The 24,902-nt window shown below is 42.0% G+C and overlaps 1 protein-coding gene across 2 annotated transcripts in view; it reads left to right on the forward strand.

The window, feature by feature from the left end:
- The window catches only part of TDRD1 (tudor domain containing 1), a 2,637,228-nt gene that overhangs the window by 933,145 nt on the left and 1,679,181 nt on the right, over positions 1-24,902 (forward strand). For both annotated transcript variants that reach the window (XM_078643866.1, XM_078643867.1), the window contains exon 11: positions 20,854-20,934. In XM_078643866.1, the coding sequence (XP_078499992.1) occupies positions 20,854-20,934 (81 nt within the window). The remainder of the gene's footprint in view (positions 1-20,853; positions 20,935-24,902) is intronic.

Here is a 24,902-nt window from a genome sequence, read left to right on the forward strand (position 1 = left end):
CTAACCAGGCCTCCAGCTGAACGCGTTTGTCATGCCCCCAGCACACGGCCACAGCAGACGCGATCTTCTGATTAATGTACGACCCACATGGCCTGAAGGGCGGAACGTAGCACACGCCCCCAGCGTTTTTCAGGCCCCTAGCGTGCCCCTTGATGCGGCGCAATTGCGTTCACATGGCATGAAGGCCGGACTCACGCCCCCAGCCTGCCCCTTGATGCTGCACAGCAACGTAATTGGCGCTTGTATGTATGACTCACATGGCATGAAGGGCGGACACACGCTCCCAGGGTTTGTCACGCCCCCAGTGTTTGTCACGCCCACAGCCCACGATGTGATGGCCGTACCACACGCCCCCAGCTCATGCCCACAGCACAACGCTGACACGCCCACAAGGGACTACTTTGCTGGCACGGTTCTTTTACCTTTTAAATGTATATGGTGTCCTACGGTACAATTGTATGCCTTGCACTGTATGATTGTGATGAACACCACTGTTTCTTGAAAAGTTAATAAAAACAATTTAAAAAAATATATATATGGTGGCCGTCTGCATAGCCTATGTCCTTCTGCTGCAACTGCCCTTTCCAACGCTGTATTGGGTGTTGTGATTGGTGCTGTGGTTACTGAGATTACCCGCCTCAAAGGTTTGGGCTCTCTCTTTATAATATTAGTATGGATATCTAATGAATTGACATATTTTAGTTGAACACTCCAAAGTGATTTGGCGAGAGCAGGAGTACCTTGTTGCCGTTTTTAGAACAAGAAAAACAGCATTTTGGGAAATGGAGTTCTCATAGTTTATTAAAGATTAAAGGTTGAACGTGTAATCCGGTTTTGAATTTTGTGCTTACACCTAGTACAATGACTACACACCTGAGGGTAGTGGGAGGAGTTACAAACGCTGACCGAAGTCAGAAACAGTTGATTAAGCTACTGCTCTTGAAGATGTGCTAAGGCACTTGTAAAATGAACGAAACTGCAAATGGAGCAAGCTTGGGTTTTTGATTTGTGTTCTTACCCACATATGTCACGGTAAGCGCGTTAATATCGGTGAGGTAACAACAAACTAGTTGTGGGATTGGCACGGGGTTTACCTTAGTATATCAAAGAATGGACGGTTTATTTAAGAGCTAGGAGAAGTTTTCTCAAAATAGTGGTTGTGTTTTACAGGGATTTCAGCTTCAACAATAGATATGAGGTTATATGAGAGTTGGGAAGTGTTTAGGTGTGTATGTAACGTTCTTGAAAGTTATTATTAAGTAAAAGGCGTTTGTTGGTTGTGCATGGTAATGAGTACTGTAAATGCTCCAAACTATTGGTGTTATGTTCATGATTTTTTACAGAAACCCCTGACAAGAGAAATCTTTACCGAAATGCATAGGGTGCATTTTTAATTAAGTCGTGATATGTGGAATCACCTCCTGTCTGTGAATTTTCTTAGAATAAAGTTAGGAATGGATCAAATAAATCGACAAAAAATGAAAAATGATGAAAAGGAATGGAGTACAAAAAGTAGAGAAATGAAGAGTACATATACTAATTTGATTTATTGGATTCATAAAGCAATGGACAAGGCTCTGCTGCTTGAAATGGGATTGAACTAGGTCCCAGTGTGTTCATGTTTAGATCCAACCCACAATATGATAGAATTAATGACCGCTTTCTCAGATATATTAAGGGAGGTTAAAGATAGCCTTTTCCGGAGAATTAATGCCACAATAGCACGTCAGTGGGCTGGTTCGACAAGATTTGCTCGAAAACCCTCAAAAATGTGTGTGAAGCACTTCGATTCACCCCCAGGAGACTAAAAGTTGTTTAATGCCCTATGTAAGGATTATAACAAGGCTTGGTAGCAAGGATTTAGGGGGCTGCGGGAGGAAGAATGGGAGAACCTTTCAAGGGCTACAGAGATAAATAATCCAAGGGATTTCTGGAGATTGATAAATGCACAATTTCTGAAAGAGGAGTCTGATCCCACTCTAGATACTCATATGAGGAGGAAGGCTGAGTGGCTCATTTTAAGCAAATCTTTGGAGCAGGTGATGCGTTCTCGGATCCCTCTTATACTTTCCCGCAGATACCTCTTGAGTAGACCCTGGTATCTGACATTCAAGAGCTGAGATTGGGCATGGCACAATGTACCCCCTTAAAAGCCCCAGGTCCGGACAGCGTCCCTATAGATTTCTTTCTACCTTACCAAGATATTGTGATCCCTTTTTTAACAAACATTTTTAACACTATAGGTAAATTTGGCCCCCCCCACTTTTTTGGAATACATCGGTAATAGTTCCCATGTTTAAAAAGTGTGATAGGTGCAATCCAAGAAATTACAGACCCTTCTCCCTTTTAGACAGCACTGCAAATTTGATGGGGTGACTTGCCAAACAAATTGGAGGCGTGGGCCACAGAGAAGAACATTTTGCTACCGATGCAATATGGTTTCCAAAAATGTAGGAGGACAATCGATCAATGTCTCAGTTTGCCTCAATGTAGAAAAATATACAGCGGCCAGATCCGCAACAATTTATATGGCCTTTATGGATCTGTCGGGCACATTTGATTGCGTTTCCCACCTCAAACTCTGGGCCAGTATGGAGGAAATTGGCATTGACCCTCCGATAATTGTTTTTATTCTCCAAATGTATGCTGAAGCCCCTGCTTGTGTTCAGTACTGTAGGGATGGGGAATGTACTAGGCTGTTTAAAATAAAATGGGGAGTAAGGCAGGGTTGTGTCCTTGCCCTCTTCTATTTTCACGATGCACTAATGGTATGCGGGAAGCTGTGATGGGAGCAATAAAAGATCTACCCACCTTTAACACAGTACCCCTCCCAATACTGCTGTATCCAGATGATGCAGTGTTGATCGCAAGAACTGGATTGGGCATACAGAAGCTGATATTGGCCTATTTGAAATTCATGTTCAGTCTTCATCTTCGAGTGAACGTAGCCAAATCATTTGTGATGGTGGCAGGTTATTGCTCTAAAAACCTTCCAATGTTTCTGTAGGAAGGTAGTATCCTTCTGTATGGTTACCCCCACTTTTTGCCTGATGCTGTGATGGTTTCTGACTAGTCTGACTGGGATCCTGCTAATCAGGATGCCGGTTTCTGTGCTTTCTCCCCTAAATTGTTTTGGTAAGTACTTGGGTACATACCAGATTGGATACTGGTATACACTTATCAGTCCCTAGTATATGGTACTAAGGTACCTAGGGCACAGGTTCACCAGGGGTCCCCCTGGGCTGAAGCATACATTATGCCACCCATGGGACACTACTCAGTTTGTAACTACAGGACTGCCATTGCCATAGCAGCCTGTGTAAGCTGGTGCTAGCACCACTTACGAGAGATATAGTTTTCCCTACATGTAAGGTTACTGTAATTAAAACCTATAAATAAGACCTAAGACCGGTAATCCCGAAGGCAAGGTGCTCGGTTCTAAGTGTGAGTGTTTCCAGCAAACTCGTGCAGACCGCGGGCGCCATTTTTTGCCTGTTCCAAGCTTCTGCATTTACTGCACCAGGACCACGCAAGTGTGCCTTCATTAACGGATGAATATACCCACCATGGCTAACTAAACAGTGAAGAACCCACGCCCGCAAGGCCCTGCGGGTGTGTGACTTGGCCATCATACCTACCAAGGTTGCCCCACACAGTTCTGAGGAAGACCCGCAAGGCCGATGCCCCAATCACCCTCGCAGCCCTAAGTCTGGTCGACGCCCATATAATTAGCCTGGATCACAAGCCTCAGTCCAACGTGCCACACAAGGATACATGTTGTGTATTTATAAATTGTATATAAAGGAATCTTGATTGCATTAATGTGGCCAGGCTTGAAAAGACTGAGATTTATTTTCAGTCCAGCATTGTAATGTTTTTAAATGTCCCTTATACTATTTCAAATTCTTTTTCACCTTTTCCACACTAGAGCACTTTTTGTCTCCGCATGTTCCCTCGGAGCAACCTTCTCCCTTCCTCTGCTTGTTTGATACAGTAATCAATATACTATTTACCGTATGATATGAAATACATTTCTGGTGAAGTACATCTTGGTTGTTGCACTTTTTTTAAATGTATGGTATCTATTACTTTGAGCTAAACATTGTGCATGCTCAGTATATTGGTTTAGAACAATAAATGTAGATTTGATATATATCGTTTAAAAATAACATAGAGGGGCACAGCGTCATTACCCAATGAGCATCTTGAAACTGGCTGTAACGAATCCTATCATGTTTGGTATCAAACATGTTGGAATCATACCCTCACACGTAAGTAGTGTGGGAGGTATGATTCCATGTACTGTAGAGCTGCTTTGGGAGTCCCTCGGTGCTCCCGGTACCAGTCTTCCAGACCCGAATAGCAAGCTAGTGTTGCTGCCTGCCAGTAGACCCGATTCTGCCCTCCTGCTGCTGAGCCAAGCTCTAGCAGGGGAAGGTAGAACAATAGGTATCCTGTCATAGGGTGGTGTGACGACCTCCCAGACAGGGATTAGTGTATTGGGGCAGGGTGCGGGCGCTTGCCAGAGCCACATAGTCTGTGTGCCAGGCACACTTGGTGTCCTCCATGCATAGACCAGTTCAGGGAGCTGTAAGCTCCTGCTCTGGCGCAAATCTCCACAAAGGATGGGAGTATCCTCCCCCTTGTCCAGCCCCTCCTTAGGGAGGGATCCCTAAATCATCCCAAACCTTTCCTTAGGGTACTTAAGGGCTTACCTGTGGGTGGGTCCCTAGATTTGTTGTGGGACAAGATTCATTTCAGACACCACCTCTTCTTCAATCATCTGAGACCTCTGGACTTCATGCTGCCCCTGGGTAGACTCTGGCTGCTCCTAATTTTGTCGCCCTCCTCTTCTGCTACAATGTCCTTGCCTGTGCACCATACAGGAACCTTCCAAGGCCTGTGGGCACCCAAGACACCTGAAGGAATCCCCCTTGAAGTGAAGGAGTCACTACCCTCCATCTGCAGGCACCGCAACTAAGCTGACTGGTGTGCTGATGCTGGACTCCGAAAGGCTCAGCAACACAGGTGATGGTTCTTCACATCCCTCGAGGCCTGCCCTGCCCTCTCCACAAGCTTGAGGCCAGTATCCCTTGTCGGAGCCACAGTAACCGAATCCCTGTGCACCGCGTCGACCTGTAGTTTCAAAGGCTTGTTGGCTTCTTTCCACCAAGATCTCCGGGCTCCGAGTAGCCCCAACCAAGATCAAGAGCTTTGTCTTGACCGCATCATTTGCACCTTGGGCCTGCATCTTTGGTGACCGGCTCGAGGACCTCTTGCGACTCCAGTGCGTCTGGGATGTGGGTCCTCTTGAGGGTCATTTTTGAATTCTTTGGTCCTGCCCTGACTCCCCTGCTGGTGGTGAGTTTCCTGGACCTTGCTGGTCCCGCCATTAAACCTTCTTAGACTTCCCCGTTGGTTACAGTTACCGAGGCTTATTGGTGCTCCCGCCGGACACACGCTCCCCGACTCTCGACATCCGACATGGGACAGCTCGTGTACCGCTCTTGGTCTTCCACAGAGTCGCCTGGTCCACACAACTGCAGTTTCAAAGTCCCCGTCAGCTCCCCTGCAACACTCCACATCGGTGGGCATTCGTCTTATGTGCCTCCTGGTCACTCCTGAGTGGCATAGACTCTGTCCCCTCTGCTTGCAGGTACTTCTCTTCCTGAATCCACCTTTGGCTTCCACCAGACAATTTCTCCTTCTTCAGCTGCAGATCTTCTTGAAGTCCTCCATTGAGTTTGGCGGTTTCCGACACCACTTCACACCAATGCACCCAGCTTCCCTGGTGCAGGTATCCTGGTTCCTCAGGTATCCATGGGTGGGGTGGCTTTCCAACCTTCTGTCTTCCTCGACTTACTCATTGACTTGCATTGATCCCGCGGCCGTGTTCCCACCCTGCACTCTGGGCTTCTAGTTGCTTACCTTGGGTGGTTCTTCGGTCCCCGGTACTTCTAAGTATAGTCTTGACTTGAGTCGTGGTTCATATACCACTATTTTAGTATATGGTTTGGCCTCCCCCTGGCGACCACTGTGTATTGTGTGCTACTTGTCTGTTTCTATTGAAAAGTATTGTATGCATTTTGTATATCCCCGGTTGGGAGATGTCTGTGTGTGTTAGTGAGTATCTTATAATAAATACATATTTTTATAAATACACTGTGTGGTACTTTTTGACTTAATCTATACCTATGAGATTACGTTCTGGTAAAAGAAGCTGCTATACACCTTCTGGACTAAGCCTGGAGGCTGCTCTCCACAGCTACCACTTACAGAGCTTTATAAGGTTGTCTAAGACCACTAAAACCACCATAAGGGATGTCTGGATTGGTGCAAGGTGCCCACTTACATAACTGTACACCATATACCAAGCCAGCTTCTCACAGTTTCGTATAGAGCAGCAGAGATTAACAGTGGTTGGCAATTTTACCTACTTGGGGGTTGTATTTGATAAAGAAGTGCTTGGTCCAACATGATGGGCAATAGGGCCCTAGCCATGGAGAAAAGGGTGAAGGTCATTTCTTCCTTTACTAAGAAGTTGGGTGCTAAGAGGATCGATGTGATAAAAAAGGTGTATGCTGCAAAAACCGTCACTGCAGCATCTTATGGGGCTGGGGTCTGGGGGATGGTGGCAATTGATCAACTCCAAAGAATAGAAGATAGTTTCTATAAACTTTTAAGCAATTGTGCGAATTACATCAGCCATACTGAGTTAGGGCCCTCATATAGTTCAGATGTAGTGAGACACGCCCCGATTATGTGTGGTATTCGATTTGGAAGAGCGATGCGACCAGTGTGCCCCAAAAACTCATCAAGGACTGTTTGGCCCTAGACAATGTACACACGGTGGCCTGACTGCAATATGTGAAGTCTGGGGTTGTGGGACCTATTTGTTAACTTGTCCAGCTGCAGAACGTAGAATAAGGCAAACATTTTTTTAAAAATTGGCGCGTGATCGAGCTGAGGCTAGTCGCACTTAAAGTTATACTAGCAGCCCATCCCGACGTTGTCCGGGAATGAAATAGAATGTGTGTAATATTTTTATTTGGCAAGGCCAATTTATTTTAAAATCTCGCGGTAGACAACATTTTTTGTTTCCTTAGAATAGGGACGGAGAAGGGCCAGCTGCAGCCCTGGTTGATTTTAGCAGAAGCGTGTAATTGGTGTAGTGATCCGCCGCCTGAGCCCGGCTACAGCCCTGGTTGATGTTAGCAGGTGCGTGCAATGTCGTTGAATGAGAGAGTTATCAGCCGCAAGTAAATCCGTTTAATGAGAGAGTTCAGTGACAGCGAGTAGGAGAGGCTGCAGTAATTGTCCCCGCAGACACGCTCATATGCGTGTTCCCCCGCCTGAGGCCCAGATGCAGGCCAGTTGGATGTTAGCATGCGCTTTTTCCCCCGCTTGAGGCCCAGCTGCAGCCCTGGTTGATGTTATTAATGTGCGTGTAATTAGTGTACTGATCCACCACCTGAGCTCGGCTAGAGCCCTGGTTGATGGTAGCAGGCGCGTCTAATTTCGTTGAATGAGAGAGTTCAGTAACAGCGCGCAGGAGAGGCTGCAGTAATGTTACTTACCAGGCCTCCAGCTGAACGCGTTTGTCATGCCCCCAGCACACGGCCACCGCAGATGATCTTCTGATTAATGTACGACCCACATGGCCTGAAGGGCGGAACGTAGCACACGCCCCCAGCGTGCCCCTTGATGCTGCGCAATTGCGTTCACATGGCATGAAGGCCGGACTCACGCCCCCAGCGTGCCCCTTGATGCTGCGCAGCAACGTAATTGGCGCTTGTATGTACGACTCACATGGCATGAAGGGCGGACACACGCCCCCAGCGTTTGTCACTCCCACAGCCCACGATGTGATGGTCGTACCACACGCCCCCAGCCCATGCCCACAGCACAACGCAGACACGCCCACAAGGGACTACTTTGCTGGCACGGTTCTTTTACCTTTTAAATGTATATGGTGTCCTACGGTACAATTGTATGTCTTGCACTGTATGATTGTGATGAACACCACTGTTTCTTGAAAAGTTAATAAAAACAATAAAAAATATATATATATGGTGGCCGTCTGCATAGCCTATGTCCTTCTGCTGCAACTGCCCTTTCCAACGCTGCATTGGGTGTTGTGATTGGTGCTGTGGTTACTGAGATTACCCGCCTCAAAGGTTTGGGCTCTCTTTATAATATTAGTATGGATTTCACATGCCCCCATTTCACTCGGGTGGACAACTCAAATTTGATATGCGTGACAAACCCAAACACTGTTTCATCTTAGCTAGATTTCGTGTGAGTTTTATTCTATTAATGATGGGTTTCCCAAAGAATACTTTTTCACTTATTGATCTTCCAGCATGTCCCTGCCATAAAAGTTCTGTGCAGTCTGGTTCGCATATATCATTTTTTTGTGGTTTTTACACCTCCTATAGAAAGAGGTATATTCTCCCCCTTGTGCAAAAGTTCAAATTTAAACAATGCCGTCCTGCACTTTATTGCATTAAACAACTATCTAATCCTTTTACCTGCAATAGCACGGCATCATTCTTATGGTCCTCGTGGACAAATAAGAAGGCCTTGACAGAGGGCAGGGGAGGAGATAAGGGTGATGCCGGACGTTAAGGCTGGTGGCATAATTTATTTTATATTTATGTGGGGTTGCCCTTTTTAGCATCTGTTTGTATATTTAGTTTTAAATATATTTTAATGATGTTTGCTACATGATATTTATGTATGTTTGATCACAATATCCAACTACCAGACACGTCTGATGCATTGGATTAGTGATGCAAAAAGGGAATGATTGAAACCATCTTTTGAGTGCACAATACACTTTATATTATTATGATTAGTAAGATCAAAAGCACAACGCACTTTAAATGGGTGGGGTGCCCACATTTGAAGGTACAAAAACAACAATAGATGGACAGAATGCAGAACAATGTCATACACTCACCTCAGTACAGAGATCTGGGCCTAAATCCATCGTTTTTTTGCACTCCACACCACCCCAGGTCAGTCATGGCCATATGCAAATCAGCCTTGACCCTATGCCAATCAGCCTTGACCCTATGCCTCATGGGAACAGTCCAGCCCGAACTGCCAAGCCATGTCTTTCCTGGACCGGAATCAAGCATCCAAGGACCGGTTTCTGGCTATCAGCCGTCATCAGCCTGGATAGCTTGACTCCAGTGGTGTGGAGAGCATGGAACTCACGTCTGAGCATACCCATCCCACTCGGGGTGACAAATGCAAAAACAACAATTGATGGACCGAATGCAGAAGAATGTCCTACACTCACCCCAGTACAGAGATCTGGGCCTAAATCCATCGTTTTTTGCAATTCTCACCCTGAGTGGGCTGGGTATGCTCAGACGTGAGTCCCAGGCTCTCCACACCACTGGAGTCAAGCTATCCAGGCTGATGAAGGCTGATAGCCAGAAACCGGTCCTTGGATGCTTGATTCCGGCCTGGGAAAGACATGGCTTGGTAGTTCGGACTGGACTGTTCCCATGAGGCACAGGGTCTGAGCTGATTTGCATATAGCCAGTGTCTAACCCAGGGTGGTGTGGAGTGCAAAAAAACGATGTTTTTAGGCCCAGATCCTTGTACTGGGGTGAATGTATGACATTGTTCTACATTCTGTCCATCAACTGTGTTTTTCACAATTGAAGGTACATCACACTCTATATAATTATATCCATGTGGTATGTATATATGTTGTTGTTTACCATTGATGATGTTTTATTGTTACCACCATGATATTTTATTATAGATGTTTTTAATCATGTACTTTATATGCACTGGAAACATTGTGAAATAAAGACTATTGAGTTGTGCACTGAGCAATGTCAGATTGCCCCAAAAACATGCAACTTATCTGGGACTTTTTGCCATCATGCAATCCGGAACTGTTTTTTCACTGAGCCCATATGTCTGTGAGCACATCCAGACATTGACAGCACTATATACTTCCATTCCACATAATGGTCTTGCTGCCCCAGAATGGAGTCTATTGAATAACGAATGCACAGAAGCTAATAAAATCTTCTTGATGGAATTAATGCAATATGCATTATACCACAGCTACTTCTGCTGGCAAAACAACTATTATGCACAATGTAGCGGAACTGCCATGGGATTCGTGGGAGCTCCTTCGTATGCGAATACGTACATGACCAAATTTGATATATAGATGATATCTTCATAATATGGAAAGGCGATCGTCAAACTTTGCTAGATAACATACAAGAACATACAAGAACTGAACTCCTGCAATGAGCACATCAAATTTACACATCATATAGACAAATCTGAAATCTCTTTTCTGGATGTTATGATCACTATTGATAAAGACCACATAAAAAACAATGTCTTTACAAAACCCACGGATAGAAACAATTGTTTACACTATCACAGTTTCATCAAGAGTCATTAAAACACCACTTACCATTTTCTCAATTCATCAGACTAAAACGCATCACATCTGCATTTCATCTGCCTTTGATCTTGTGAATAGATCCAAGCTCTGGTCAATCCTTTCATTCAATGGCCTTGATGATACTCTTGTAAGTTTTTTTAGCCTATCTCCATACTGACCTGAAAGCACGGGTACGTATTGGGATGGGTGGAGAGGTCTCAGGAGCCATTGATATAGGGAGGGGGGTGAGACAGGGGTGCGTTTTAGCACCCCTGTTGTTCATCATTTATATTAATGGTTTATCTAACTGTCTGAAAAAAGTCACTACAGATGTTCCAGTAATTTCAGGGAAACCACTTCCAGTGCTTTTATACGCAGACGATGCGGTGCTTATGGCCCGCACTCCCAATGCTCTTCGTCTGCTTGTATATAGTTTTGTCAATTTTATGGAGGGTCTGGATCTGAGGGTAAATTTAAAAAAATCTTTTATTATGTCCTGTGGCCCAGGCAAAAGGAAACTCAATACTATAATGATAGGTACAGATAAACTAGAATCTGTTCCTAACTTCCCCTATTTAGGGTTGGTTTTCGCTGCGAACGGCTCGTGGAGTGGGCATTTGGCCCAGGCCGCGAGCAAGTTCTCGAAAGCCAACAATTCTGTTTTGAGCCTCCCTCGCCCTAAGAAAATTGGTGCCACTAAGGCTATTTTAAAGATTTTTAAATTGCAGTGCTCACCTGTTGCCACGTATGGAGCGGAGGTATGGGGGTCGGGAAGCAGCCTTTGCATTCAAAGGGAGGAAAATCGCTTTTGTAGAAAAGTGTTGGGCGCACCGATCTCTTCATCTGATTTTATCTGTCATAGTGAATTAAATCTTCCTTATATAAGCGATTTTATTAGAGCAAGACCAGCACTTTTCTGGATTAGAATCTGGAGAAATGATGCTGCTGTCCTTACACAAAATATTATAAAGGACTGTTTAAATTGTGACCATGGAATGGAGATCCCATGGCTCTCAGAAGTTTTTAAAACACTTAATGAAGTTGACAGAGGTACTTTGTTTACCGATCCCATGATAATTGAAACAAAGGATAAAGTTGAGGTCAAAAATGCACTGTATGCACTTTACAATAATGAACGGATAGGAAGTGAATCACAGAAATCAAGTGTCATGAAATATATAGGAAATGAATTGTGTAGACAAACTTTGCCGCCCTATCTCTCCCTCCCCATGACTAGTTGGGAGAGATCACTATTGTTTCGCCTAAGGGCGGGTACTGTAAAATTTTTGTTGTCTTTTCCTCTGGGGTATCGTCATGGTGCTGATTTCACTCCATGCCCCTGTGATGGCGTGAGTACACAGGATGATTTGCACTTTCTATTTTTTTGTAAATTTTATCTTAGATTTATCAAATGGTTTTTAACTCCTTATTTTAAAAAACACAGACCACTCACACTCAAAGAATCATATAGCATGTTGGTTACTCTGGATACCGATGAACTAACTTTTCGCACCAGCACTTTTCTAAGATCGGCCATACGAGCACGCAAAACGATGGAAAATCCCTGAATATAGCAATCAGTTTTAATGGTGTTACAATGAAAATAATATAATGAAATGAAATGCACTGTATTGTCACTGTATGGAATTCCATATTATGATATTATGAAATGTTTTTTCTGTATAACATTCTTTTTATTTGCTTGTATATATATTTAAATGGATTGTTGTAGTGATCGGTACTTTTACGAATTTTATGAAATTCAAATAAAGGTCTTTTGAACTTGAACACTTACCATTTTCTCAATTCATCAGACTAAAACGCATCACATCGGAACCAGATGATACCTAGAGAACCATAGAATCGTTTGCAAAAAAATACTCAGCACGAGGTTACCATAAGATTATCTTAGACGAATCCATTAAGAGTCAATGAATTGAGTAGAGAGTCTCTCCTAAAAGGTCCTAACATCACCAAAAATAAATCTACCCTTTGTATCCTACGGTACTCTACCCAAGCCAGGAAAATTCAAGAAATCATGATAAAACATTGGAAATTATAAAAAATGAACCAGACCTTCAGCATCTATACGACGAAAGGATCACTTTCGCCTTCAAAAGAAGGAAAAATCTCAAAGAGCTTCTCATTAAACAACCAAGTGATCAATCACCATCTCACAAGGCATGCTCAGATGCAACAACTGTACACTGCTATCATAGGTAATGATTTCTTACACCCTACCCAAGTAAACAAAATGGTTTTAAAACACACAAGTACCTGCGATTCAAAGAACATAATCTATGCAATCAAGTGCCCATGTGGCAAAATTTATGTCGGGTTAACGGAAAGGAATTCAAAATCCGCATAACTGAACACAAAAGTAATATTAGGAACAAGAACCTCAAATCTACAGTGGCCAACCATTGGATTGAAGCCAATCATTAAATCTCACAACTTCGTTTCACCATACTGGAAGCAGTGAAAATACGGACAGATACAGACCCCCAAAAACAATTATTACGAGCTGAATATCACTGGATTAAAAGACTTAATTCTTTACAACCGGCAGGAATGAATGACCGGATTGAAATGTCATGCTTTCTATGACCCTGCATAATTTTTAACACTTGGCGATTCAGCCATGTATCCCAATGAATCCCGAGTGGCGCATGTTGTCGTCATGTTTGATTTTTTATTAGTGTTTTATATAATGTGTTGAGTTTCTTTCACTCACTCTATTTATCCTATTACATTTTGTAGGTCTGCGGCTCATTTACATTTGTCATTTATACGTAATACTCTACGCTTTTCACCACAGTCTCTGCTACACGAGCCAGTGCATGATTGTTGATGTAGTCCCAAAAGAGTCATTGACTACCCAGGTGACGTTCCCTTCAAGAGAATGAATCCTGGGTAAAAACTAAACCTTCAACACATTCGTGTGAGCGATTGAATGCTAGCCGCTAGCTTGATCTACGACCGAGCGCGTTATTTCCTAAACAAAAGTAAGTGTACTTTATGCATTAGTTTCCAAGCTGATTAGCTGGTAGACTGCACCAGTTAAAGAAAGCGGCCTTTTCCGCTACGTTTAAGCACGCTGAACCTTTTGTTTATGCTTCTTATGTAACTGCTGGTCTAACGGCCAGGTTTACACGTGCATCATTAGCACGCTGCACGCGATAGCTTGTCTAAGATAATTGCTTCTCTAAACATGCGTTTTACACTCTCATTCGTACCCGCTCATGTTAGCTCTCACATTCAGGCTTGTTTAGGCAATCTTGCTACAGGCTCCTTTATTTAAATTAGAAAGCGCACACAGGAACAGAACACTCTTACTAAGATGCTACACAAATCAGGCATCATGTTTACAACACAGTTCAGTATCCTTTGTCATCTCCTTGAGCTGAACTTGGTTTAATTTGAGCAAATGTTTATTTATTTTTGCTTTTTGCTTTACTATATATCGCACACCTCTTTGTTTATTTTCCTCATACTTTCGAATAGTCATATTGATCTGTACTTCATGTATTTATTTTACAGACCCCTGAGGAAGGGTCAAATTCGACCCGAAATGCATTGGGTTTTTTGAAAATATGGAATATGAATTGATGCTTCATCAAACATTGATTTATGAACATTAAACTCGTTTGAACTTGACAAAGCCTCTGTATTTATAATTTTGAACATTGAAACTTTATTATTGAGAAAGAGAGAAGAAACATTTGTGTTTTCAAGAAATAGTGCACACACCCTAGGGAAGGGTGCTCCCAACCCACTTTGTTTTGCATACGTTTAGCACTGCCAGACACAGTGCAGAGGTGAAGTTGCACACAGAAAAACATACAGATTAGTGCCAAACTACTGAGTGCCCCGAGAATTTTTTGCTCAACACATCCAGACATTGCCATTGCTATGCTGGATCTTTACAAACTAGTCAATTTGGACTGAGCAAGCAGGGTGTGAGGAGCATTGGAATTGCCTTCTCCAATAAGTTCAACATAACAATACTAGAATCTAATTTTCTAGAAATGCTGGTGTTCAAAGGCTCTCCAATTGCTAAAATGAGGAGAATCCGCTTCAGACTGTTGCCCTCCAGATCCAAAGAACCACTTTAGCCTAACACTGTTAGAGCTGCTTCTTTTTAATATATTAAAAGCCAACTACTTTCTATTGCTGGACAAATTCAACTACCATGGAGAAGAGGTTAGTGATTGGGACGTATCTCAATTACTATCTGATTTGGGTTCTGTAGAACTGAAGCAATTGGTAAGTGGCCCGACACGTTGCCGGTCATACATCACATTTAGTAATTTCAACTGGCTTAAAGTTAATTTTCCCCTACCACTTGTTTGGACAGACCCGTACCTCATTACGTTTGAACTTCCCTTAGGCAAAGATTCTAACTGCCAGAGGATGGGGAACCAAATTTGGTCTTGTCCTTGGAATTGGATCAATTCTTTGTCAACAGTCTCTCGATAGAGAGCCGGCTGCAGATGTTTACTCAGCAGTGGCTTGGTATCCGGAATCCTTGATTAAGGTCTGTGCTTCTTTTAAATTGGTTAAAGCTAGATAGCTTAAACAGCAGGCACACTGGTACCCTGATTATTGTTAATTAGAGAAAAAAAAGTGTAAGACATTGGAGAGTGTGTGGTTCTGGTCTAAATCCCTACAGGACAAAGAGGTATATACATCAGCACTGTGTATTAATCGGAAACACTTCAGGACCTCCTATAGAAATGACCTCTTTAATAAAATCCAAAATTCTGGAAAATATATTTTTAAATCAGTTAATAAATTTACAAATCTTGAAGATTGCCAGACATCAATTTCTGCTAATTTAGAATGGTCTACTCACTTCGGGGAAAAGATTAGTAACATTTACGAGGAATTTGAGCAACTATCTGAGTCCTCCGGTAAGTATAACAGATATGCCTGCCTTCCTACAAATTCCCCCGTTTATCTGGGAAGTCTTGAACCTCTTAATTCCATGGAAGTGATGGAATTTTTCCTTAAAGTCAAGTTGGGGTGACTAGATGACCCTTTTCCAGCTCACATTTTTTTCTTTCCGGGCCCCTTGTTTAGTGCTGCACTTTACTGATTTATTCAAACTTTCTCTGACAACTGCCAGAAATCCTAAAGCTTGCTTAGATCCCTTTGATAAAAAAATAAAAAAATCGCAGCCGTGGCAAACTTTTGCTATTATTGGCTGATTTCCTTACTGCCATTCCCTATTAAAGTTTTGGAGAAAGCAATTAAAAAGCAGCTTTGCAGGTATCCAGAGGACAACCATTTATTGGATCCCTCTCATTCTGGTTTCAGGGCTCATAGCACTGGCTGTACTTGTTTTGGCATACTTCGCCTTCTTAGAAAGGTGTTACCTTGGCTGCATTTGGACTGCAGAAAGCTCCTAACTCTGGCCCTCATAACCAGCCGTCTGAACTGTGGGATGCCTTGCTGGTGGAATTGAATTTATCCTTGGCAATTCCTCTACAGATGATCTAAACATGGCCACATGCTTGGTTTGTCGCCTTCCAGTAGGCTGCAAAATAGGTCCGGTGTAAAAATTCTTGCAGTGGTTGCCGGTAGGGAAAAGGTGCATCTTCAATCTTCTTTGTCTTTCTCGCAAGACCCCTACTGCTGGAATAAACTACCTGTTCATATTTTTTCTTTTCATATTTATTCAACCATCAAAAAGCATTTGAACATAACATAAGTATTTGTAAAGCGCACGTTCACCTGTAGGTATCTTGGCGCTGAATAACAGATGTTTTTTTGTTACCCAACTCAATGGTACTCATTTTATCGACCTCAGATGGATGAAAGGCTGAGTGGGTCCGCCAGGATTTGACCCTGGGACCATGAGGTTGAACACAGGGCCCTACAGGGGTCGCATTAGTCCACTGAGCCACCAGACCCGGCAATTAAAACCTTGCTTTTTTGATTTACAATCAATTTTATTTTGTTGTTTGCCTCCTAAAGTTGGCTTAAGTACCAGGATACTCTGTATTATGTGACCTGTATTCAGCGCTATATCAAGTTAAAATACCTTAAAATATTACGAAATCTTATGTGAAAGCTAAGAAAGTATCCCTAGAAATCCTTTTGGCACTTTTCACTAATGGAAAAGCTGAAACAGTTGCACTGTTTACAAGATTGCCTGCCCTGGACTCCTTCCAGACTGAGACATTGGCGTCAGTGCATACATTTTCAAAGTAGCACTTCCTTGACAGCCAGCTCCACAGAAAGGGACATTTTGCTCGCACAGTCCTGAAAATTGTCTGGATAGAGTCCACTCCTCAATCCCTCCACTTTTAGGAGGTACTGCTGTGGTATGATTTCAGCACTCTGTCACCTACAATTTGTTTACAATAATTGCAACTGAGGGCGCTTCAGGATAAAGGTTTTAAAACTGACATCAGCACTCAGAAGTGGCGTTTGTAGGTGGCCCAGGTCAGTCATGTCAAAGCCGGTATGAGATTGCTACCTATCAGTGCGCAGAATCTGTTCTGAGACAGTTTTCCAGATCCTGTCTGTTACCTAGGATATTCTAAAGGTGAGTGATCTGAGATAGGGTATCCACTAGACAGACAGTGTGTCACAGAAGGTAAAGAAATTGTTTGTTCCAGTAAGAAAATGGTAAATCCCACAATTTGAATGTATGGAATTACAGTGTCATATTTGATTATTATGAGGAAATTGATTTATTCAGGGACACCTTTATTTGGTTTTGGGCTAGGAGTTATTGTTCCAGTGTTACGCACCCCTTTTTGATGGAGGTATACAGTATCTCATATGTCTCTATCTCCCTGTAACCTCTCCAGGTCCTCTGAAGTGAGAAGATTGTCTCTTACATGTGACTCACTTGTAGGCCTATGAGCATTATAACTGCACACAATTAAACTGCACACAATTAAACTGCTCACAATTAAACTGCTCACTTTTCCCCTGCCTTCCGCGGCTTAGATTTCCCTGTTATAGCATCAAACTTTACACCAAAGTTCAAGGCACCCTAGCTTGCCAAGCTTTGATCTAGTGACCGCTCCATCAAAGTGTTTGTGCGATATTTAAAAGTCCTAGCTAGGTTAAGTGCTGGAATGGCACTAAATTCTTGGCAGGGACTGTCCCTCTCCAAGCTGGTAGCCAAGGAAAGGAGGGATCATGCTTTCCAAAACTGCAATATTCCCACAGTTAAATGCTCCAGCTGTAGGGTAGTTAAGAGCCAGAGCATAGCTGCTTGTAAAAACATGACTATCACCCCACACAATTGCTGTGCCTCTTTGCCATGCTCACATGATCTTTCAGGAACTCCGAGTAGTTCAGTCAGTTTGTGTTTGTAGTGTGGAGACACTGACTCTCACTAGCATGTTTTTTTATAGGATCTTCAACTAGAGGAGGGTTCCAAATTCAACTCAGGATTGAATTCATTCACTGGGCCAACATTCAGGAGAGCTTCTACCATTAGCACAATTGTTGAAACATTTGGGTAGCTCTTGACATTCACCCACCAGAGATTAACACATTCCAATGTTGCACCGGACTAATGCCTTTAAATTGCCAACAAACAAGATATCCCACCAAAAATCCACCCCCCCCTGCAGTGCTACTCTAAAAACATTTGTTTAATGCAAGGTTCTGTTGACCTATCACAAAACTCTTTGGGATGATGTTTTCCAGCTGTATGATACAAAAAAAAGGTTCATTTTAATTCAAGGCGCTAAGAAAACAGTGTTGCATTGGTTTGCAGGTAGACGTCGAACATTCTTTAAATTTGTGACTTACACTATTTTTCAATTGCTGAACTGGGCATCTTGTCTAAGTAGCATAACTAATCTTTCAATTTCAAAGCTTCTTTTCTATTTTCATTTTGGTTAGTATATCCATGTTGCAAAAGAAAACCATAATGAGCAAATAAACATAAAGCACATGAATGCATATCAATCTCAAATGCAGGAACATTAGATAAACCAGTGCATTCATTGAAATGCGATAAAATACCACTCAAATGGTAATCTATCGGAATTAATTGTGCCATTCATTCCATGTATTTAGGTCTACATTCATCCAGGTTGGGTCAATAACGAGGAGACGTGCAATCAATGAGGAAAAAAGAGAGACCCTAATGTAACACACCACCTTTGGCTGTGAAAACCAGTCATGGTAGTCTTTGAGTATATTTTGATGTATGTATTGATCCTAACATGAGGCTGCTGACTTTGTTTGTAGGCTATATTCCTGATCATATCTGTTCTCATCATGAATTACTTCATTAGTTGATTCTCTATCCCCTCTAGAAGGAACTTAGATGGATCATAAACACAATAAGTTGATTTTTTCTCTCTCATCTCAAGGAGAGAGATAAAAAAAAAGTATAATATGGCCTCTAAAATCTCGTATTTTCCATAGCCTAAACCGGGCCCTGTCAAATTGGTTACCTGTTCAGAGCATGCTTTGCCTAAGCCTCTTGGTAATATTGATAACTTTGTAGATCCGTTTAATAAATTGATCTCCAATGCTCTAGATTGCACTTTTTATGTAAAGACCTTTATGTCCCATCGTTCTACCTTTCTGACCCTTGTTATACAGCAGTTTTTTTCAGAAATGTAAAAAAAATTGGAGAGAATCTGGCTGCTAACTTAGGATCCTGCAGATAAAGATATTTTGAAACAAGAACTAAAGAGCTATAGCAAATCATCATACAAGTTTGAATTTTTTCTGGTAAATGTTGACTTTTCCATCTTCTTGATCCATGCTTTGCTAGATTTCTAAGATCAATGGCCCCGGTGGCTGCACCAGTCCTTACGTATTTCACTATCAACCGGTCAAGTTCCTACTTATGCAAAACAGCTTTTGTTATTCCTTTGCTCAAAAACCTTACCTGGACCTTTCAAATTTGTTTAACTATTGCACTGTTTCCCTTTTGCAGGCAGTGGCCAAAATTATGGAAAGCCACGCCTTACATCCAGCTCTCATGCAGTAAGGAAAATAATGCGGTCCTCCACACTTGGCAATCCATATTTTATCCCACATCAGTACTGAGATTGTGTTGACATCCACAAGTGATGATATCAATATGATATAGGGTGCTGTGGGCTCCACCGCCCTCATTCCTGCTATCTCGGCGGCCTTCAACATGATCTCTCATAAGTTTCTCCTAGGCAGGCTTAGTGCTACCAGATTAGTTACTGTTCTTGGCTGGTTCAAATGTTTTCTGAGCATAACGTCACAGGTTGTCCACCTGTCTCCATGTTGATCCTCTTATCAACAGCTCATTTGCGGGGTACTTCCCTAAGCCGCACTTTTTAATTTGTAAGTAGCGCCTTTTGCATCCTTTAGGTTCCAATTTTAGTCCTATACGGTCAGCAGAGAGATTATTTTGTGGTTTGGGAAGTGGGCAAGCTGCTATTCAAGATCACTTCAAACAGTGTTTGAAATTTGTTGCTTGTTGGATAAATGTTAATTTATTGAGATTGAACTAAGATAAGACAGAGGCCTTATTGTTAGATAATCTGTTCATCTGATCCTCTAATTGGTTGCCCCACTGTCTTGCCACAAATCCTAAACTGAGCTCCAGCTGCTGTTATCTAGGTATAATCTTTGATGTCAAACTTTCATTTGAGACACAAATCAATAAACTAATGGGCACCTTTTTAGGCATGATAAAGATTCACAGGAAACAGCAGTATACTCTATAGTAATTTGTTGTTTGTGTCTGTCATCTCATATTGCGTATAGCTTCAACTCTTCCAAGACACAGCTGTTAGATTTATTTTGGTACTCACAAAATATTCTAATATTTCTTCTCAGCTTATTAATCTCTATTGGAAATCTCATTTCACTCCTTATCCCACTAGACTGTTGCTCTCCAGCTCTGCCTGTCTCATTTCCACTCTCAAATTGAAGGGATCGCAGGCCAGTGGGGGAGCATTCTCTGTCATCACGGCTCAGGCTGGGAATAGCATTCTTTTACCTGTTTGTGCAGAACCCATCATCATGCACTTCTGTAAAGCTCTGAACACTCGCTTATTCCAGCTGGAGGTCTTTTCTTGTTCACCCATTTCCTCTTTTGTGTCAGGACCCCTTTGGGTGTTTGCACGCTTTATAAAACTCAAACTCATCAAAGGTGTTAGAGATCCCACATCTTCCTACAGCTTTAATCTAATATCAGCTTTATAAATTGACATGTAGAACGAGAATGTGGAGTACATCAATAAATACTTGTGGTTTTTGAAGTCTATGTTGAATATTGTGAGACTTAAAGCAGCCAACTGCTTGCCATGTGTGATACTGGAAATAATGAAAGACTTCTGAAACCTAATTCATGATCGGTGAAGGATTGTAATTGTAAAATAAAATTGTTAATGAATCAGCAACCAAAAATGTGTTTTAGCATCTGTAAATTCTAATATAATCTGCCTATTTCCTTGTAGGGAAGTCTCTTGGGGACCTTCTTGTGGAGAAGGGATATGGCTGCAAACAAATTGATCTCATGAACGATCCATCAAAGACAGGTTAGTAGAGGTTGTTTACACTGTAAAATCTTATTTTTTTGCAATTTATATTTGTAATAAGTTTGTTTTTGTGATTGGAGTAGTTTGTTTTGTTTTTGTGCCATGGTACGGATGTTTGGTTTATGTAGGTAAATTTTCTATTATTGGGTTTCTGCGACCTAAAGTTCATAGTGTAACTCAGGCTCATTTTTTTGCTGTCCAAGATTGCACTGGGCTACTGAAGTGTCTGGGAATCGGAGTAGTTTTCGCTGGTACATGTTTAAAGTATCCATATTTTAGTTATTTGTACTTATAAATTTGTTTCTTGTCATCCAGTGTATGTGTCCTGTATCCTCTTCAGTTTGTTTGAATATATAAAACATTGAATGTCAACCTGGGGCATTTCTACATCAGGACATTATCCTGTTTTAACAGAAAGCACTCTGTGTCTTCTACATTAGGCTAAGCCATTTTTACTTTCTAGTTATCATTTCTGCTGTACCGGGGATGAACATTGGAACTTGTGAGATATACTGTCTTGTGTGCACATATGGACACATCTTAACTCAACTTTTCAATTGGATCCATTAATATGTATAAAATAACTAGAGAGAATTATGCAACAAGGATATATATCCTTGATCGCCGCTCACTGTCACACCAAATCCTTTTGTTGGAAGTAGGTGTGGACCACACATTTAATGCAAAGAATCCTTGTTTATTTGTCGGCCATAATGCGCTTCGGTCCAGTCGGACCTTGATCACATGACAACGCCGCCTTATTTTTCCACCTCTTTTAAAGTGACAAGTGCATATCGTGAATAGGCCTTGACCATAGTCATAGAGGCAATATCACAAAAAGCTTTGCCTGAGCAAAGGTACTGGTTGACCATACATTCAATAATTGTCTGTCAACAATCATTTACCATTTGTTATTGTAAAATACACGCCATCTCTATATATGGATATATAAATAAATATGTAAATGTATAGATTAATACATAGCTAAACAGTCCTGTTCACACACTTCTGAATATATAAATAGATACTCACCGAGTAAAATTTGTAAGAACAATAAATATTTTAAAAACAGTTTCCCATGTTTTTATAGAAAGTGTGAGTTTTAAACAAAACATTGCATAATGCATTGTTATTACTATGTAGTTAATACCCTTGATGTCCGCTCTGGGTCAATGCGTGGTACTAATCCGTGTCACCCCTCTAGTTGTATTGGTTCGCTCCTATCTGTCATCTTTGAGTCAAAGATAAAGTGGTTGTGCTAAATTGATCAGTGCTGCACAGATTGACTAGTGGTGACCAGTGTATTATTTAAAGTGCCAGTGTGCTAAAGTTTATTTAAAAAAAAAAAACCACTATTTTCGTGGTTCAGGTCAGTTTGGCAGCCTCTTCAGATATTTGTAAAATACATTTGCATGTTAGCTCCCTATTTCAGCCTCAACCGTAATGCTGGTTATGGAACTTGTTTACATTTTGAATAGGTTTTTCTCAATTCATTTATATGTCTCTAGCATATCAGGATTTTTCTGGGGGTACTAGCTCTCTGTGTAGATCATAGGGACTTGTACAGCGGTAGACTTGCCCCTGTCTCTCTACCTTTTCTGGTTGCGTGAATTGAGTGTGTATGTTCAACTTTATCTGGAGCTATAAATATTTTAAGTAGGGATAGTTCTCCTGGTGTTACTGGAGGCAGGTGAATAGATCCTCTGTTGTATTAAGACCCCCGGGGATTTGCAGTCGAGGTTTAATATGTATCTGGTCTCTAGTTTTCTGAGGGTTTCCTCTCTGTCCCCTCCCCTTCTATTGATGGGTGCCGCATGTATTAGATAATATGTTAGATGGTTTAAATAATTTTCGCGTGTCTCTCTGAAATGTCGTGCCACTGGATACTTTGGGTCCTGGTTGGTGATGGCTCGTATGTGTTGTAAAATTCTTTTATTGGCTGGCAAATGTGTGCTTATTACATATTTTAAATTGCAGGAACATTCCAGCACATATATGGCATGGTCAGTTTTACAGTGTAAATGTTTAGTTATTTTAATTTCTTTTTCACTGAATGGGGTTTTGTATTTTTTTTTGTTTATTCCATTCTGACGTGCCTTAAAGCTTTTACATTTTACAAATCCATCACGTTGCATCAACCAATTGTGTTGGTCCCTAGTTTCAGGGCTGCTCTTGACCGGACTTGTGCTCATTGATGGAGCTCTCCTGTAGGTGATCCCCAAATTTGGGTGGTAAAGTAGCCCCTATGACTGGGTCACTTTGTACAATTGGCCAGTTGCGTCTCATGATGTTCCTAATGGTTTTTTATTGGTTAGTCTTTTTCTTTTGTTATCAACAAATGACATCTATCTAGACACTGGGTTTTGGTAATAGCAGCATCAATTGTCTTTTTGGAGTAACCTCGACAAAAATCTCCTTTTGCTCGCCAGCTGTGCTGTTGCTTGGTCTTTAGGGTTGCTACACACTCTTTTTAATCCAAGCATTTCCCCGTAGGGAATTTTTTCAACTAGGTGTCTGGGTGGAAGCTAGATGAGTGGAGTACTGAATTACCTGCTGTTTCATTCCGGTATGCTCTGGTTCCTATTCTGTTGTTCTCCAAGTATCCCTCTACATCCAGAAACTGAATCTTTTTATCGCTGATGACTGATCTAAAGTTCAAGTTAATATTGTTTCTGTTAATGGCCGTAACAAATTCCGTAGCTTCCACAGTCGTGCCCTCCCACACAATAAACAAGTGATCAATGAAGCGTAATAGCAGTTTGATATTCTTTTCCATGTAGCTTTTCTGTGCTACCCAGGACCATCTCCTCCCACCAGCCATGTGGAAACATGCGTAGCTGGGGGAGAAGCTGGCCCCCATGGCAACACCACACATCTACTGATAGTATGTCTTATCAAACATGAAAATATTATTGTTTAGCCAAAAATTGACCATGTTAACTAACATCACACTATGTGGGGTCAATGTAGTTTTGTTTTGCCACAAGTAGTGCTCAAGTGCTCGTATTCCATCCTTATGATTTATACTAGTATATAAATACACCACATCAAGAGTCAATAATAGATATTCCTTTTTATTTAAAAAAAAATATTTTTATTGATGTAAAATTCAGGGCAAAATTACATTCAACAAATATGCATTACCGGCTGCAATCACATAAAAAAAATAATAAGGCAACGCTACACACTGTCACACTCACAGATTAAAAAGCCCAATATACATGACCCCCTTCCCCGACCTCCCATTGACAGTACCGCCCCGTTACAGGGAAACGCCCTCTGTTTCAATTTCTGGTGGTTCACAGATGTATCCTCTAAATCTGTTTCATGCCCCCATACCTTCTCCCATTTTCGAGGACATCCACGATGGATAAAAACTGCCTTTTCGGCCACCATTGCCTCGTCCATATCCCTGCACCATTTTTGGAGCATAGGCAGTACCTCCGACCCCCACAACATAGCAATGTTGTGTTTCGCCATCGTCATACCTAACATAGCCCAGTCTTGCTCTTGGTGATTGAGGTCATTTGGTTCCCACACATTCCATAGAGAGCGTCGTGGTTCTTGCAGGATCGAGATTTCTAATGTCTTGGAGATGGTGAGCATTACCTTGGCCCAATACGCCGCAATATGTGGACAGTCCCAGATAGTATGGTAAAATGTACCCTCCTCCCCACATTTACGTAAGCAGTATTGGTGTTGGCCTGTTCCAATTACATAGTGTTGTTCTAGCGTGGTATGTGCGATGTAACACTTTGAGTTGGACCAGCCGGAGTCTAGAGGGTATGGCCGTTTCACGTGGCGATGACCGGGCTTCCTGCCATTCTGAATCTTCAAAGTCGCCCACATCCTGGGACCAGGTCTGTCTCAGATTTGATGTCGGGTCTAGCAAATTGTTGACTAATTTGCGGTATGTAAAGGACGTCGCTCTGCTCGTCATGTGTTCCGTCAGGAGTCTATCCTCCAAC

Source organism: Lissotriton helveticus, chromosome 5_1 (genome assembly GCF_964261635.1).
Source record: "Lissotriton helveticus chromosome 5_1, aLisHel1.1, whole genome shotgun sequence".
Taxonomy (NCBI): Eukaryota; Metazoa; Chordata; class Amphibia; order Caudata; family Salamandridae; genus Lissotriton; species Lissotriton helveticus.